General features: G+C 41.0%; 3 protein-coding genes across 7 annotated transcripts in view; all 3 read right to left on the reverse strand.

Moving 5' to 3' along the window:
• LOC138619034 (CUGBP Elav-like family member 2) overlaps nucleotides 1–171 on the reverse strand; it is a 32,003-nt gene extending 31,832 nt beyond the window's left edge. For 2 of the 5 annotated variants that reach the window (XR_011310777.1, XM_069695200.1), the window contains exon 1: nucleotides 1–167. This exon is cut by the window's left edge and continues 106 nt beyond it. Coding sequence is in view for 4 of the 5 variants with exons in the window: in XM_069695200.1 (XP_069551301.1) it covers nucleotides 1–7 (7 nt within the window). In the remaining variant the exon portion in view is untranslated. The other 3 variants (XM_069695207.1, XM_069695201.1, XM_069695206.1) reach the window with 3 other exon arrangements.
• A 4,475-nt stretch (nucleotides 172–4,646) lies between these two features.
• taf3 (TAF3 RNA polymerase II, TATA box binding protein (TBP)-associated facto) lies at nucleotides 4,647–12,571 on the reverse strand. Its single transcript, XM_069695178.1, has 7 exons — nucleotides 12,210–12,571; nucleotides 11,436–11,678; nucleotides 8,858–10,683; nucleotides 8,690–8,772; nucleotides 7,260–7,533; nucleotides 6,957–7,063; nucleotides 4,647–5,664 (listed from the first exon to the last, which is right to left on the reverse strand). The coding sequence occupies exons 1-7, from the start codon at nucleotides 12,373–12,375 to the stop codon at nucleotides 5,550–5,552; spliced, it is 2,814 nt and encodes a 937-aa protein (XP_069551279.1). The 5' UTR covers nucleotides 12,376–12,571; the 3' UTR covers nucleotides 4,647–5,549.
• Nucleotides 12,572–14,226: 1,655 nt separating this feature from the next.
• Nucleotides 14,227–17,093, reverse strand: golt1bb (golgi transport 1Bb). The gene is made up of 5 exons (XM_069695180.1): nucleotides 16,967–17,093; nucleotides 16,548–16,639; nucleotides 16,281–16,459; nucleotides 16,116–16,197; nucleotides 14,227–14,826 (listed from the first exon to the last, which is right to left on the reverse strand). Exons 1-5 carry the CDS (start codon nucleotides 16,989–16,991, stop codon nucleotides 14,788–14,790), a joined length of 417 nt encoding a protein of 138 aa, XP_069551281.1. The 5' UTR covers nucleotides 16,992–17,093; the 3' UTR covers nucleotides 14,227–14,787.
• Between the last annotated feature and the right edge of the window lie 18 nt (nucleotides 17,094–17,111).

Consider the following 17,111-nt stretch of genomic DNA (forward strand, 5'->3'; position numbering starts at 1 on the left):
CCAACATCGGTACTCTGGAAAAATCCACCCGGTGTAACAGACACTTTCTTCTCTTTCCCTCTTTCCTCTATGTGTTTCTCTCCCTTTCTCTGTCTCCCGCCCACTCTTTCTCCTTGGTTTAGTGCAGCAGAGCGGCGCCCACCCCCTTCGCTGACTGTGGTGGCTGAAATAATCCTCTCTGACAGCTCATCGTGCGCTAATGCATTGTGCTGCCTGCAGCAGCCCAGTTTGCAGGCTGTAAAGCTGTGTCCACCGCACCACTCTTGTACTAATTGACACCCATATTAGGAAAACTTCCGAAAATTGGACATGGATGATTTATTCGCACTGTCAGATTGAGGGGAAATTAGACAAAACATCCACACAGTTGCCACAAGATCTCAGACCTGGTCCAGTTCTGGTTTTGTGGTACATTTCTGTGGATGTTGACATGGGTTTGAATCAGTGCGCTGCTCTAAATAATGGTCAAGGAAATGCAAATGGGTTTCTCAAACCTGGTATCCTATAAACTGTACCCAGCATAACGGATTTTATCATGAAACATTGTGCTAATCTCTGAACACCTGCACAAACTGGAGGCAAACTATTCTCCGTTCATCGAGGTGGGTGTGAATAGCTCACTCTTCCCATCCGTCGGCTGATAATAAACCAGTGGGTGACAAGCAGAGAGCTTTCCATGACAGCATCACATCATGATTATTATGGAGTAGATCGGGATAAAGATAACCTGATGGAAAATAAGCAAACACTGCAGTTTCCCTGATTCATTAAATAAGAACAGATTACATTACTGCCTCCATTGTTGACTGTTTCAGGCTACACAGTCGACACTGGGACTGAAATGCCTGCAGTTTTTGAAAATTAATTTAGCTGCCTGTGATTATAGTAGAGGCCCACATGTGGGCCTACCTGCACCGCAGGCCATAATGTACTACAATTAGGCATACAAAAGTGACATGTATGTAATTCTACGGGACAAAAGTTCTCTACATTACATTCAAACATACTAATAATAATATAGCATATAAAAGAGACTCAACACAGAGTTTGATCAAAAGATGCCTTCCATCTTCATTTGCATTTGATAGAGCTCATTTGCCTGCTGTATGTTTTGGGCCACAGTTGGGAATACGAAATCAGTTTCTGAAGCTGCTGAATATTGCAGAACACATATTCCCTCCTACCTAACACATGAATGTCTCGCTGCTATTTTCGCCATCCAACAAAAAAAAAAAATTCAAAGTCATTTATCATAATATTCTTTTTACACAGGAATTGAATCTAGGTCTCACTATCCCAAAGGTGTTGTGTCCCATTAGAGTAGCATGACATTAAGCAGGAAAGTCATCTTAAACAGGGTCATGTCAGCGTGTGCTGGTATCACAGTTAAGACAACCAGCATGAAGGGGATCCAATTCCTCTGATCATGGCACAGAATCCTCTTCCTTTCAGCCCGGCTCTTTCTGCTGACATGAATATTTTAAACACTGATGTTGAAATCCAGTTCCTTATGATGTGTTGCTGCTTAGCATGACTGTCAGAGCCACGAGCGTCTCGTAGCGCACATAGTAACTGAGAGTCTTTCCTCCAGCTCTGCTCTACCAACACGTAAGAGCACTAAAAACGTTTGGCATGATAACGTTGTGTGTGCTGAACCTTTCCAGCTGGACCTGAACACAGTAAAGACTGTAGACATTCACTGTAATGCGAAAGGGAGTGTCGGTGGGTTTCAGGGTATGCTGCAGCTGAAAAACAAGATGCACTCATCCCTGCCTTGTAATAAGACAAATAACAGCGCACGTTTGAAGCACTGCAGGTGGCCTCATGATGAGTGAAAGCAGCCATCAGCTTTCCCTTTTTTTACCACTTGTTATCTCTCTTGGGACTATTTGAACAAATAAACACTGTCTGTGTTTTTGTGGGTTAAAACTGAAACTGTTACAGCTCAGTGAACACTGTGCTCTGTAGCATGGGCTAATACCAAGTCCTGCTTGCATAAGTTTTAACACTAAACTAGAACATCTCTTGAATTTGAAATATACTGCTAAAAAAAATAAATAAAGGGAACACTTAAACAACACATCCTAGATCTCAATGAATGAAATATTCCAGTTGAAAATATTTATTCATTACATAGTGGAATGTGTTGAGAACAAAATAACACAAGTCATGTATATGACCGGTTCATAAGCAGTGGACACTGGAGGGAGGACGCTGAAATCTTGCTCACATCACCAGTTTACTGACACAGACACAAGAAAAGATTATAACGATAACATGATGAATACATTGCTGAGCTTTACAATAGTTCAATCTTGTGTTTAAATATAGTCTGTGGGTTGTTTTGTAGATATTGTCAACACCAAAGGGGGTCATGTGGAAGCAGGGACAGAGATTTGGTTCTGGTTCTTATCGAGATGGTTCTGCAGTACATCACACTTGGGTTACAGACACTGGTCTGAGAAAAGGTTGTAAGGTCATTTGGGTATTCTGTCAGAGAGAGTGTAGGGGAGTCAGAGGTGATCGTCCATCCATGCTTTTGGTCCATTAGTATTAGTCCGGACAGAAATACAGATTCTCATTGTGACAGCTGAAGTTCCGAAAAGGTGATCAAAAAATGATTTTGATTCTGGGAAAGTTTAAAGTAAGAGGGGTTTTATGACCTGGAAGGATTGTCCCAGGTCCACACCTGTGGTCCTCAGACAGAGAAAGGTCAGACAGCCTGGCGTCTTTGGCTGAAGGGTTGCAGAGAGGGTAGATGGCTGATGGACCTGGAGGAAGGAATGTTTGGGTCTGTCTACTGCAGCAGCAAATCCTCAGCATTAATTCCTAATTATGATGCATCTGGATGAGGTGTGAACATTTTTACCTGATAAGAAAGAACGATTTTTTTTTTTTACGCCAGATGTGCCACAGCTCCATCTTTACAGGCACTGGACAGTAAAAGATATGATCCAACAGATGTCAGCAGCAAGCTTTGACTGCACGAGACATGACACCAGACTGTGTGATTGAAGAGAGACACACCCACAACCATGAGTTAGCATCTTAGCACGGGCGCGCTCAGAGGATCCTGATGTGACATTCTTTGCGTTTTATTTCATATACAGCCTTATATTTTTCTCAACAGTTACCTTTTGGTTAAAACTTCACTTATTTGCAAATAATTTATAACTGAAGTGCTTTATTAGAAATTTAACACTGCACTTCCCCTTTCTATTTCTGTGTGCCCATGATGCATAACTGAATGCATTTCATATGATTAAGAACCTACACCACATTGAAATGTCAGTTTACTTTGCATGGGCAGAAGTCATTTTACTTCCCCTTTTTCTCCTTTGGTCTCACATCATTTTTTCCACTTCCTCTTCAATTCGGTGTTATCGGAAGACACTGAAGTAGATTTCCATCAGGGCCATCTATGGGACTGACACAGTAGAAAGGGAGAGAGAAGTGAAGAAGTGAAAGGAAGCAGTGAGGTGTGATTTCACTGTCCAGAAAACAGAACATCTATATCAAATTCAAAGTGAAACTATGATGGTTGCCTCTGTGGTAACCAAACAAGACAACTGAGTGAATCAGTGATTGGTGTGGCTCATTCTCTTTTAATTAAATGAGGATTCAACTGAAATAAACAGCAATTAAGACAAGAATATATATAAAAGTAAGCTTATTTCCACTGCAACAATATACCATAATTAAAGAATGAATGTGAGCACAAGATATAATAAAGGTAGTCCATGCCTTTAGTCTCATTACAATGAACGAAACATGCCCCTGCTCTGGTCATCACGTCACTAAACAACTGAATGGCTTTGCACTCAAATAGATTTCTAATACGCTATAATATCAACCCATATTAATCCCAGAAATATGTACAGTAGAAACACAGTAAAGTTGCTAAAGACCTTCCAGATTTGAGTATGGGAAGTCACTGATGACTAACAATGAAACCGTCTGCCGAGTCCTCTTCCTGCAAACCTTTGTTGCACTTAACTTAAAAAAGTGGAAAATGTGACATCACACATGCAGAGCCTGCTTCATTAAAAGTACAGTCCACTGATAACTCAGGGAAACATGTTCTACGATCTGATCAGAAAACGGTCTCAACAGCTTCTGAGTGGCTGTAAATTACATTAACAGTCCCCATCGTTTGTAGGGACTCTCGTGACGGACGCCACTTCTAGACCTGTTTTTTGCTTCGAGGATTCCACCTGTTACATTTCTTACATTCATAAAATGGTGAAACACATTTCATGTGAGCCTGCTGGGTCGCCTACACCGCATGGGCGGCATGCCAGAGTTTCTGTGCAGGAAGAATGACACCCTGTGGTCGTTCAGGGAAAGGCAACAAAGGCTACAAATGACAGAAGACGTCTTTAGAGACACTCTGGGAATGTTCTTCACAATCCAAAATGAACCTCTTGAATAAGCTTCGTGTTGTGATGTTAGCTTCAAGTTCTCTCCCACAGCAGGTGAGCCGTAGAATAACAAGTTCGCCGAGTAGCCTCATATCTAGGGTATATGCATCACACAGACTGCTGCAAGGGAGGATACCTGGACGTGATCTGTAAACAACTGCATACAGCGTAGACGCATTCAGAGTCTGAGATGAGCAGGAACAAAATTCAACTCACGAAACTCAGTTTGTTCAAATATTTTCAATCTATTTTTAAACAGCAAATGAAAACAACAAAAAAAAGCATAAATGTGGGGAAACGTGCACGGGTTGAAAATAAAATGCGGATGCACCGAAGTGTTGGACCAGTCCGTGTAGTTTTAACGGTAATGAGCTTTATGTCTTAAAGTCTGTAAGTACACAGACTGTTCATCTTTAATATTGAAATATCAGCGAAATGAGTTACATTACAAGCACAGCTACAGTATAACTCCAGGTCTAATCCATGTGAAGAAAAAAATACAAACTATAAATTTAAAAAATTTACAGAAATTACAGAAAATCATTAAATTTAAAAACCAATATCTGAAAATGGATTTAACAAGTCAGAATCCTAAGAACAAAATCCACTTGGCTTGGAGGTTGGTATTTACACATTTATACATGCCTGATGCCACAATCATTATATACATGACATTTCAATGATATTGCAGGAAAGTGGAGGAAGGTTTGACATACAGGTCATTCCTTTTGTGGCAACATGAAGGAAACAAATAAAGACGACACATTAGTTGTTCTCTCTTCTGCTTTGACACAGAGTTGAGCTGGGATCTCATAGACACTATCACAGTCTCCTTTGACAGACATAATTGTCAGGATCTCCTACGACTGGGCATCCAAAACAACAAGCAAACAATTTACAGGTGAAAAAGGGAAACCCACAGTGGCCACGTGAGAACTAAGGCTGAATATGTGCTGGTTAAAGCAGTTTTTTTTCAACTCACAATGCATCGTTGCTGATATCATTATAAAAAAATCATCGGAAGTTTTTATCAGCTACAGTTTTAACTTTCTTTTTTATTATTTTACAGCAGTGCCATGAGTGTTCAGTGATGGCTCGAGTCCAAAATATGTGCTTTTTTGCATAGTCTCAATGCGGTTTGTGTTTCCTTTTCTTGTGTTTTTTGTCCTTCTTCTTGCTGGAACATTTAACGCAGAACCACTGTTGGTCCTCGGGAGGCGCTGTAAGGATCCCAACACACAGCCTGAGCAGACAAGAACAGAAGAGAGTTCAGGTGAGTGATAAGATGGTGAGGATGCCTTATTTATGTCCCACCCACATTCGGTAAAGGCCAGCTCTACTCTGCCTCTGGTTGGCTGGTAGTCGTTGCCTTCGTTGGTTAGCAACAGACATAAGGAGTGAGATGGTGGTCAGAGCCAGTTAGAGGGGCTGAATAAGGGTGGGAAACATTACCGCAATGAGGACGCAGCTGATTTGAATATTTCGATCAGGTATATAACAGCACTGCCTCAGGCAGTGAGAGGACCTTCAGTTCGGTATGAGAAGTTCTTCAGATCAGTGTGACCAAAGTATTACTGCTTGCCAAAGGAAAGGTGGATATGTACTATACAGGCCTACAGATGTCCTGAAAACTATGAGGATGTGTCATACATTATTAGACAACAAGTTACTCAACCAATTATGTACTTTCTAATAAAACAGACGCAGGTTTAATATGACAATGAACTGATGAACCACGGCCTCTGGGAGACACTTTACATCCCTGCTCGCCAGGACAAACTACTTACGACTATTTTTTTTTACTACTGCTCCTCTGTGAATCTATAAATGTTACCGTGCCTTCATGTTTGTTCAGTGACTGACTATGTTGTGGCTGTGTTTTTGATGCCGTTACAAAGTTTATCTGAACCAAATTCAATCAGCTTCTCTGTGTGGTCGTCATTAAAGTAAATAAATAAATACATATGAGAAAGCTTAATACTGTCAAACCGCCACTTATGTGGAACATTTGTAAAACCTCAACAGTTCCATACGGGCTGCTTTGGTAGTGGGACAACTGTCAAGCATGGTTTGGGGGTCATGGCAACATAAACCAGAACTGGATCGATTTTGTGAGCATTATGGTTTCATTGTAAGAACCGATTACACTGGACAAAGAGTGGAACTGACAAACACCCAGATTTATCAGTTATAGTGTTTGAAGCTCAATAAAATGCTTATTGACAAGAGAGTTTCATCTTTATAATTTTTTTTTTTAAAAAATCTGCATTTGTAAATATGCACAATAAAGTCTTTTATAGTAGGGATTCATTACACCATTGAAATATGTGACTCATTTTTACATCTTTTCAAAGTAAATGACAAAATGTCTACATTTGTGTTTTATTTGGTTTTGTTTGCTGTGCTGAAAACAAACCAAACTGTGAACCCATGGATTTTCTTAAATACATGTATGATGTTATTAAAACACAACATGGAATAAAAGAGGCTCTTGAGCGAGAGAAGAAGAAGAATGCAGGCTCGTAAAAATCTTACCAATGATACCAGTCGTCACAGTCGTCACATCCTATCATGGGACTGCCGTCATCTGGTTTGTTGCATCCGGGACAAATCCAGATCTGGTTTCCCCATTCATCTCGAATCTTGGATGAATACCGACAACAGAAAGCATGAGCAACACGCCACTCCACAACAGCACACATTTTACGGTCTGTAAAATAACTTGAATAACCACGTGCGTTTAATCCTGGGTGTAATTATTTTACTGTTCTCATAAGCTGGAAAAACACAGGTAAAGCTGAAGCTTGTCATACAAATATTTTAAGTATGAGCACTCACCACATATGTACTGACGGTCTCCGTTACTACGCTGCGGACCGGTGTTTTGATGGAAGCGGCGAGAGGAAGCATAGGAGATGGGGAGAGCAAAGACGACGATGGGGGAGGAGCGGGTGGAAGTGGAGAGGGGGGTGGGGGCAGAATGGGTACGACGGGGGAGAGTATTGGGGGCGGCGGGGGTGTGCGAGGACGATTCCCAGGTCCTGACTTGGCCGCGGGGGTCTTGGGCGCAGGCGTCTTGGGCTCTGAATTTGGAACCACCTTGCTGATAACACTGGTGATGGATGGAGACAAACACAAGTTAGCATGAACAGAGGACTTCTTTATCCCCATGCTAGCTCACGATACTGTATAAGGAAAGGATTCAATGAGCCACTAAGTGAATTAACCGTGTGGTAATATGTCAGGCTTTTGTGTACACTTTACAGTGCACTATAAAAATCCACAATATGGAACACGTGTGGCATTTTAAAAACAGGCTTTTAAATAATTGTGTTTTAAAATGTTTTGCCAGAATAAAGTTATTTCTGTTTGTTCGTTCATGGCTATATTTCAAGTCGTCCTTTGTATTTTGTTTTTGTATTCATATATAATATTTCATACTCCTTAAAAATGAGATCTCTACATCAATGGCTGTTGCCTCATAAACCCAGGTTACATATTTAATGCCAGTGCAATTACTGACTTTTGGCATAGATACCAAAAAAAAAACAACCTCATTTCAAATACTTTGAGCGATATAAACATTTTCCCCTACCAAACCCATTTTTAATGAAAAAAAGAAGCCAAAGTTCTCATATTGTACGTACAAGAACGCTGAATAATTATTTTTTTTTAAAGAAACTGGCCCCATTTTCATTCATATCAAATCAAATTTTGCCCAAAAAACTAACAAGCTTTAGTTGTTTACTTGACAGGGTTCAATGTATAAAACAATGACTATTACAGTGCAATAATCCTGCAGACACACTTCAGACGGTCCTAAAGAAAGTATTGAAGTTTGATGCACACAACTAGTAAGAGAACCTTGTGTTAGACGCAAAGCGGAGATATGTTACCGATATAATGAAGTCGAAAAATGCAACATATCGGCCGAAATGTGGTGGTCAAACACCTGTGACAACGTTAAACTTCATTGTCCAAAATGTCATCAATGCACTGAAACAGTGAACTTCACTGGAGATGTAATAATTATAAATAACTATACATTTAAAAACACAAATAAAACAGGTTTTAAACTACTCCAAGCATCTTTTCTTTTACATTTCTCCAAGACAGAGTTTTCCTCTCAGACAACGTATACACAGACACCGATACACACGAAACAGGCCGATATTGGCTGATAAAATCGACCACCCGATAAATCAGTCAGGTTTAGTGATGTTAAATATTATCAGAGGTATCTATTGAACTCTTCCTTCAGTACTTACATTTTGTCCTGGCCTGCTCCGACCCTCAGGGTCAGTCTGGGGATGACTGGAGATGGTAAGGCTGCTGGAGTGTCTATTTTCACCTGCGGAGACAGGAAGGTCGAGGTGACTGTCAGTGACCCTCGAACACACAGACACAATCACAAAATGAACCAAAATATAAGTTACCTTTTCCAATCGGATTCTCTCTTTTTCTTTCTCTTTCTCCTTTTCTCGTTTCTCCTTTTCCCTTTCCTTTTCTTTCCTCTTCTCTTCTTTCTCCCTCTCCTTCTCTTTGGCCTTCTCCCGCTCCTTGTCCTTCTCCTTATCTTTCTTTTTCTTCTTCTCCTTCTTGTCTTTCTTCTTGTCTTTCTCCTTGCTCTTCACATCCTTGTCCTGGAGGATCGGGGCCAAAGGAGGCAGCATGGAGGGCATGCGCAGGCAGCTGGAGGGGCTGAACAGTGCTGGGACGTCACCCAGAGTGAAAGGGGGTATTACAGGTTGCTTCTTGTCATCCTTGCTCCTGTCTTTCCCCTTGTCCCTCTTATCTTTGTCTTTTTTACTTTTTTCTTTATCCTTCTTTTTGTCTTTATGTTTCTCCTTCTCCTTCTTAGGGCCGTCTCCATCTCTTGATTTGATCTTGATGGAGCCCTCAGGTAGAGTGAAGTCTCGCGGAAGAAAGAGTTCGTCGTCCTTTACTCCAAACTCCTTCCAAGACATCTTGCCATCCCTGGAAAAGTCCTTGTTTTTATCCTTGTTCTTCTCTTTATTCTTCTCTTTGAGCTTGCTCTTATCCTTCTCCCGATCCTTGTCCTTCGGTTTGTCTTTCTCTTTCTTCTTCATCTTAGTTTTGAGCTCCTTCTTCAGCTTCTTCTTGACGTCCACTGATGACACAGTCTTGTTCTTCTCTTCAAACACCTTGAGCAGAGGTTCAGGCGTCGGCGGTGAGGCTGAACCCGACGACACATACTCCGGCAGGTTTTGCGGGGCTGCGGACGGACCCCCCTGGTTGACCTTCCGGATTACCTCATTGATTGAATCGTCCATAGTCCAATTTCCGAGCCCTGCGTGTGCCTGCAGGTGCAGCGGCGTTGACGTGTCCTTTAACAAGTTTCCGACCCCAATAGGAAGTTTAGGTGTCGACGGCTCCATTATGGTCAGTTTCCTGGGGCTGGAGAAGCCGTTGCTATCCGAATCAGAGCCTGAGGAGAAAGCGAAGGGATCAGGTTCCCGCTCAGCACATGCTCGAGCAATCACAGCATCAATCGAGTCATCAATGGCTGTGTTATCAGGCTCTAATTTCTTGAACGGACCTTCAGCTAAGTCCCTGTCCTCTAAATTCTGACGCATGTGAATGTTTTCTTTGCCCATTCTCTCACTCAGCGCAGACAGCGGCAGCTTATGTACACTATCTGTCTTACTCTGAGGTTGAGATGCTTTCGCTGAGACCATCTTTGGGCTCTTAGGGCTTTTAGGACTCTTCGTCCTGCCCGGGGATTTCTTCCTTTCCTTCGATGGTTTTGGAGAATGGATGGGACTGCCGACCACCGGAACAGGAACGGCGCCTTTAGGGGACTTAGTCCGTTGTCTGCCCGGAGATGAGACCTTCTGCTTTCTTCCCGGAGTGGTGAGGCCCTTTTGATCAGAGTGTTTTGGTATTACCGGCTGAGGTCTGAAGGAAGGCAGGGTTCCAGGTGGTGTTTCAGGTGACAGGGGGTCAAGGCTGTCGTGAGAAGGCAGCATGCCCGGGGGAACTCGCTGCGGGTTGAGAGAGGTAAGGGGCTCCCTGGGCTCAACCCCCCACTCTGGGCTGAGGCCAGGGTACATGCGTGGTCTCTTGGAGGTAGGCATCATGCCCATGGCTGAATCGGGACTATCCAGGTGCCTCTTTAGCGGGTGGTTCTCATCATTGACCGCCTCATCTTCATCGATTTCCTCCTCGTCCTCTTCCAGTGCCACCTGCATAGCTTCAGCTGAGGTGCCCATGTCAGCAGGGACCTCTTCCTCCTCCTCTTCTGTAGAGGAAAGGGACAAAAAATAAATAAATCAAGCACTGTTTCCAATTAAGTTTATAGTAGGGGTGTACCATGTAATAGCATTCACAATAATATAAATATAATGTCTAATGTGAATTAAAAAAAAAAGCTCATATAGTAATAACTTATTGACTTAATGACATCATACCGTCACGCAGTGTAACGGTACAACACATTGTGCAACTTGCGTACAACAATAACAAACCTGACTGACATCAGCTATAATCAATTCAAAATCTCACTCTCGCTCTGAGCTACTGTTGTTATTTACAAACTGAATAACTAAATTTCAGGCCCTTATGACCCACCACTACTTCCACCAATTCTCACAACCACAAAAATGTACGTGTACCAAGACATGTACAGATTATTTTTGGTAAGCCATTCAAACAGATCTGGGTTACCGAGTGCAGGGTGATGAGCAAAAGCAGCAATTTTATAAATATAAAATTAGATTTACAACACAACAAAGGGAGCAAAAAGTGAACGTTTTATATACTCTGTATTACACCGCAGATTAATATGACAAACCTACAATAAACTTCTCACGGAAGTTATCCTTTTCTAAAAAAAAATATATATTTTAGGGATGAAGATGTAGTTTGTGGTGCTGTTGAACCGTACGCTGAGTGTTTTTAATATTGTGTCAAAGAAAACCCATAACTTTTTTTTTTTTTTTTTTTAAGCAAATACTCAAAAGTAATGTGCATAGTACTCGTACATGTACTGACCTTCTTGTAAGGAGACCAGGGGTGGCAAGTAATCTGGAATGTAATCCTTTCTCTCCTCTGCGTCCCGGGCTCCTGGCTGGGGAAACTGCAGGACGTTGTTTTTGCTGACAGGAAAGAGCGGCGTTTGATGGGTGAAGGCCACCGGCTCCAGGTTGTGGACGTAGTCCTCCAGCTCGCTCAGACTCACCCCGAGCAGTCTGAAAGCCTGGCTGACATCATCCAGCACCGGATCTGTTCTTCCATCTGAAACGCAAAATTTAAAATAAATAAATAAATAAATAAATAAAAACAAAAACAAAACAAGCTGTTAAACTGTGCGCGCCTCTTCTTGTTATGAGCTGCAACTGTCAGGGTTGATTGTAGCCCGGGGCTAAAGTTTGTGCCTGCACGCAACAAGGAGGTGGTCTGCCCGGAGCGACGAGCGGCGCTCAACAGGTTTCAGGTCATTTTATTTACAGATCAGACAAACACTCAGACAACCGAGTCACGTGAAGATCGAGGACTTCCAGCAGCTGGGGGGGGAAGCAGCGTCACCCTCCCCCCTCCCCCCAAAAAACAACAACAACCACAACAATACATGGAAGCTGCTAATAAAGCTTTGAGGCTACTGTACTTCTTTTTTTTTTTTTGACACATCCACCGTTGCTAGAGGGCGCCAGATCCGGGACCGCGTAACAACAACGTGATCGACCGCTTCTTGTTTTTTTTTTTTTTTTTTTGGGGGGGGGGGGGGGGGTTAATAAAGTAATCGAGAGTACCACACGAAGCACTTACACAGCTCGGAGTAGCGATGGCAGACCCTGGCCAGCTGCTGGATGTATCTATGCAGCACATCGGACAGCAGATCGCACGCAGTGAGCTGAACCGCATCCCAGCCCAGAGCCTGGCAGATCTGCGCCACCGAAACACGCAGCAGCGAGCGGGCATAGCTCTCGCACATCTCGCTGACTTTGTCGCGGTATTAATACCGGTCAGTTCCTCTTCGAAAATGTGCTCCCGGTCTTCATGTTTCGCGGAACGCTCGAGGGGGTTTGGGAAAACCCACGACCGCGGCTGATTTCGGTAATCTACTTCAGTAAATATATTGGCGCTTTTGGCAGAGACGCCATCTTGATTTCATCGATAGACCCATCCCCGAAATCTACACTGCGCATGCGGACAAGTGAGCGTCTGCCTCCACAGCTGTGGGGCGGTTCTTGACGGTTTGAGCATGCGCAGGAGGCCCGACTGAGGTCCGTACATGGAGCCGGTACGTAGTCCCGGGCCAACTGGGAAGTGTTCACTGTGGTCATGGACGTCAAGGACGAGCTGTAAACAGACTAATGGTCACTTACACAGGAGCAATTTAAACTTGCAGAGCACACCAACGACCAATTTCACCCTGGAGTTGGAGAAAACACCGTCGACTGTCTGACTACTTCCTGTTTGTGACCTCTGTATTAGGTTAGGTTAGGTTAGGTAGTTACTTTATTCATCCCCGAGGGGACATTTTTTTTCGCTACAGCAGCATACAGAAGCAATAAGATAATAATAGAACAATAGAAAAGCAATAAAATAGCAGTAAAATAGCAGTAAAAAATATAAAATATAAAATGCACAGTATATACAGTATATACAGTACAGTATATATATATATATATATATATATGTATTACTGAACCACCCATTAAGTTATCCTAACTTAATTTAATCAGCAGGCCCTCCTATATTGGAAAATGATCTATAACTAAGTAACTAAGTAGCCTACATTTACTCAATTAGGACTATATGTGACTTGAATACAAATTTAAGGTGGCTACTTTACTAAAGTATTTTAATTTTATGCAGCTTTAAAATTCTACTACTCCACTAAATCTCACAAATATTTTACTTTTTAATCATTCTAAAATGGTAATGAGTTACTGTGATGCAGATTCAACACTGATAAAAACAACTAGGTTTTATTAGGTAGGTAGGTAGGTATATACTTTATTAATCCCCGAGGGGAAATTTTTTCGCCACAGCAGCATACATACAGGAGCAATAATAGAAACAATAGAATAAAATAATAATAGAATAGAATAATATAATAGATATAATATAGATATGATATATATAATATATATAATATATAATATATTATTCCGATATAGAAACTTTAGAAAACATTTTCTTTGCTTGTTATTATACCAGATAACTCGGGGAATCATTTCAGAATTGGATATCTCATAACATTTTTAATTTCTGCTGACTTTGACTAAATAAGTTTGAAATAGCTCAATCTATGTTTGTACTGTTCATACTGAATTATATGTTTTTTTTATTTGCTAGATTCTGAAGTTACAATAAAGGTATTTGAAATTTAAAAAAAACTACGAGAGAAACGACATCTTAAAGAAACGTAAGTGTGTAGTTAGTCACATTTCAGAGCTTTATGAGTTAATAGTTGAAGGAAATAGGGACTATTCTCACATGGTTTAATTTTAATAAATGTTCAAATGATCCAATATCTCTGCAAAAATCAAAGATTAAAACTAAAACCACATTTGGGATCAGAACATTGTTTTTTCTTCTTCCTCTCCCAGTAATCAGCAAACAACCCCTCTATTTGATCCGCTGTCCCTGAATATAAACTGTAAATAAAGTAGTGCAAACTAGCTCCACCTGCACAAGCTACAACTGCAACATGCAGCTTAAACACTAATAATAATCTAATGTCATATCCTGTATTTGAATCAACAATAATCCCAGGTAAACTAACTACCTTTGACACAGAGGATTGTGATCACTGCTGCAAAAAATATGAAACTGATTTATAAAAGACACACTTTATTTCAAGTATGCACTTACAAAAGTTACAGTTAAACATCTGCAGGACAATTCTTTTTAACCTTTTTCACAACAGTTCAGGTTTCTGAAACATTTAGCTCAACATGACTTATTTTCAATGTACAAAATTCCAGTAACACTTCATAGAGGAATCTTAAAAAAGCTCTCAGTGACTCTTCAGGCACACAGTCTGGAGGAGTGGATGCTTTCAAAGGCTCATGGCTCTTGTCCGAGTTAATCCAGCGGTCCCAAGTTATCGATCCATAAATATCAGACTGGAATGATAAAAAATAATAATAATAATAATAATAATAACAATTATAATAATTAAAAAAAATCTCTTGGTAATGTTGTCCAGTGGCAGTCAGATACAAAACTGTTTCCCTCTGACAGAAGAAACTTCCTGATGTCAGTCAAAATGTCCACAGATACACGTTTGTGCGGAGAAATGTTTGGATTCACAGTCCTGGAGTGGCAATGATTAAAATACACAGTCACCATGATAAATACTGAAACTGTCCTCCTTTACATGAGCAGGCCCCTGTTATACCATGGTATTGCTCTCACCAATTTTGTCCACCAGCTGAAAGAGAACAAGAGAAAAGTACAAGATTATTTACAAGTACCACTGAGTCTGAACTCTGGAGGAGTTCTTATCTGAAGGCTTATTTAAAACGACAGGTGCTTAGCAGAACGTGAGAGAACGATGCAAAGTAAAATGATACTGTGAACTCAAAGTCTGCAGAACACAATGAGGGATTTATATTAGAACACAACAAAAGCACCCGATTGGTAAAATGTGACACTGCACCGACAAAAGCCTCACAGATCAACAGACTCTGAGTGGGGAATCCACTGAGGCTGCATTCAGGACAACGGAGACTCTGTTCTTAGACGAGACCACAGATCAAATCTGTCAGCACTCATGTTTCAGTAAAAGCCTTCTTCAACTTTTGGACCTGATTTTTTCTAAATGATTTGACAAGTTGACAAAGTGAAATTGTGTTTCAGCTTCTTTCTGAGCTTTCAGATGATTTTTGCTCTCAGCTCCACCTGTATCTAAGGATGCAGATCTAGAATTTGTTAGTTTCCTGGGTTGCCATTCATTATTTTTTGTAAAAATGATGATCAATTCATAACTCGAAACTATTTTCATTCATTATTTCATAATTTCAATGTTTTAGTAAAAAAACAAACAAAACAAAAAAAACTTCTCAAACATGAGGATTTGGTGTTTTTTGTCCTATACGACAATAAATAGAACAATATTTGAATACTTTTTGTTGGGCTGTAAGAAAACAAAACAGGCATTTTTCCCTTTTGTCTGATTATAATCACAGTTGCAGGCCTGAAAAATAAAAAATAAAATCATCTTTAATTAGTCTTTAGTGTCGGCGGTCTCATTTTTTGTCAATAGCTTGTAAATACAGTGTTTTTAGTTTCTGTTGTGTAAAATATAGTATAGGATGTTTGTGCAACTTTAAAAGTGCACCATACTGTACTACAACAGAAGTCTGGTCGCTGTTCCAAAAGGGGCGCACCATTTCATATTGATAATATTTATATCAATATCATTTTTAATCTGATTTTAAAAATCATATCGTGATAATGGCTGTGTTGCAACTTGTTGAAAGTAATGAGGTCTTGTTGTTGTGCAGAAGAAAGTGGATTGAAATTACGACACCTGTATATTTCTTGAAATTATTGATAAAATATTTTTCACTATTTTTGCAAATTCTACAGAATAGTGTGGCTGCAGAAATATTGTAAAATATCTTGATATTATTCTAAAGCCATATCGCCAACTCCTACTTTAAGGTCTCCAGTACTTGAGAGTGTTTTATTTTTTGCCATTGATGACATGAAACTTACTGTACTGATCCCTGGTAAGCTGAGCAAAGACCCGAGCACAGGCACTCGTCTGATGAACCCGACCGCCACCGGGAAGAATCCCCTGTAAAAGAGAGCAAAAGTGAAGTCAGACCCTAAAAATCCCTCATGTTGACAAAGACGTGTTTTCTTTCTGCTTGAGCTGACCTGAACAAGAGGAAGAAACCGTAGACCTCCAGAACCACGCCGATGATCGGCCAGCCAATCAGAACCACGAACACTCCTCCCAGGAAGAAGCTGGTGGCTTTGACTTTGTGTTTCTGAAAGAAAAATCTGAAGGTCCGTTCCAGGCCGATGACGAAGGACAGGCCCGAGACGAACAGAATCTGCACGGAAAAGCAAAACATTACAAATCTCAGGTCAAATGAAAGAGTCTTTCACACCACGTTAGAACTGGATGTCTGATCAACTCACATTTCCAATGGCGAGGAGAGCTTTATCAAAAAACAGCGCCATCCCAAAGAAGAGGAAAAACACGCCGAACCCTGTCAGCCCCATCCCAATTTCTGCAAAGTTTAAGAAACAAAGTAGTTGTTATCACTATCATGTCCTTGCAGCCACATCACATCATTCACTGTTGGCAACATGATGTGAACTTTGTAAAAGACAGGAGAAAACCTGGATTTCAGTACCGACGGAAATCTTAAATTACTAGTATTTTAGTTTATATTTTGAATGTGAAAACCGAAAGTTGAGTCTTCAGTGATACGTCAGTGACGTCACTGTGCTCTCAGCCAATCGTGTTTCAGCTGTTAGCCCCGTACGTCCAGCTAAACCCGGTATTACACAGAAAAACCACTGAGACAAAGAACAGTCGCAGAACAGAAACTTACTCTGGGAATCCGTGAGTGAAATCATTTTTTGCAGCCGCTGGACAATTTATCAAATCACACAAAGCTCGTAACGGAACGAATGTCCTGCGTTTGGTAGAAGGCTGACAAAACTGTTGATACTACGGCGCCGACAGCGATGGAGGAA

This window comes from Brachyistius frenatus, unplaced genomic scaffold (genome assembly GCF_029030835.1).
Source record: "Brachyistius frenatus isolate BFR_SWC_R1_liver_20210118 unplaced genomic scaffold, ASM2903083v1 Contig_19, whole genome shotgun sequence".
Taxonomy (NCBI): domain Eukaryota; kingdom Metazoa; phylum Chordata; class Actinopteri; family Embiotocidae; genus Brachyistius; species Brachyistius frenatus.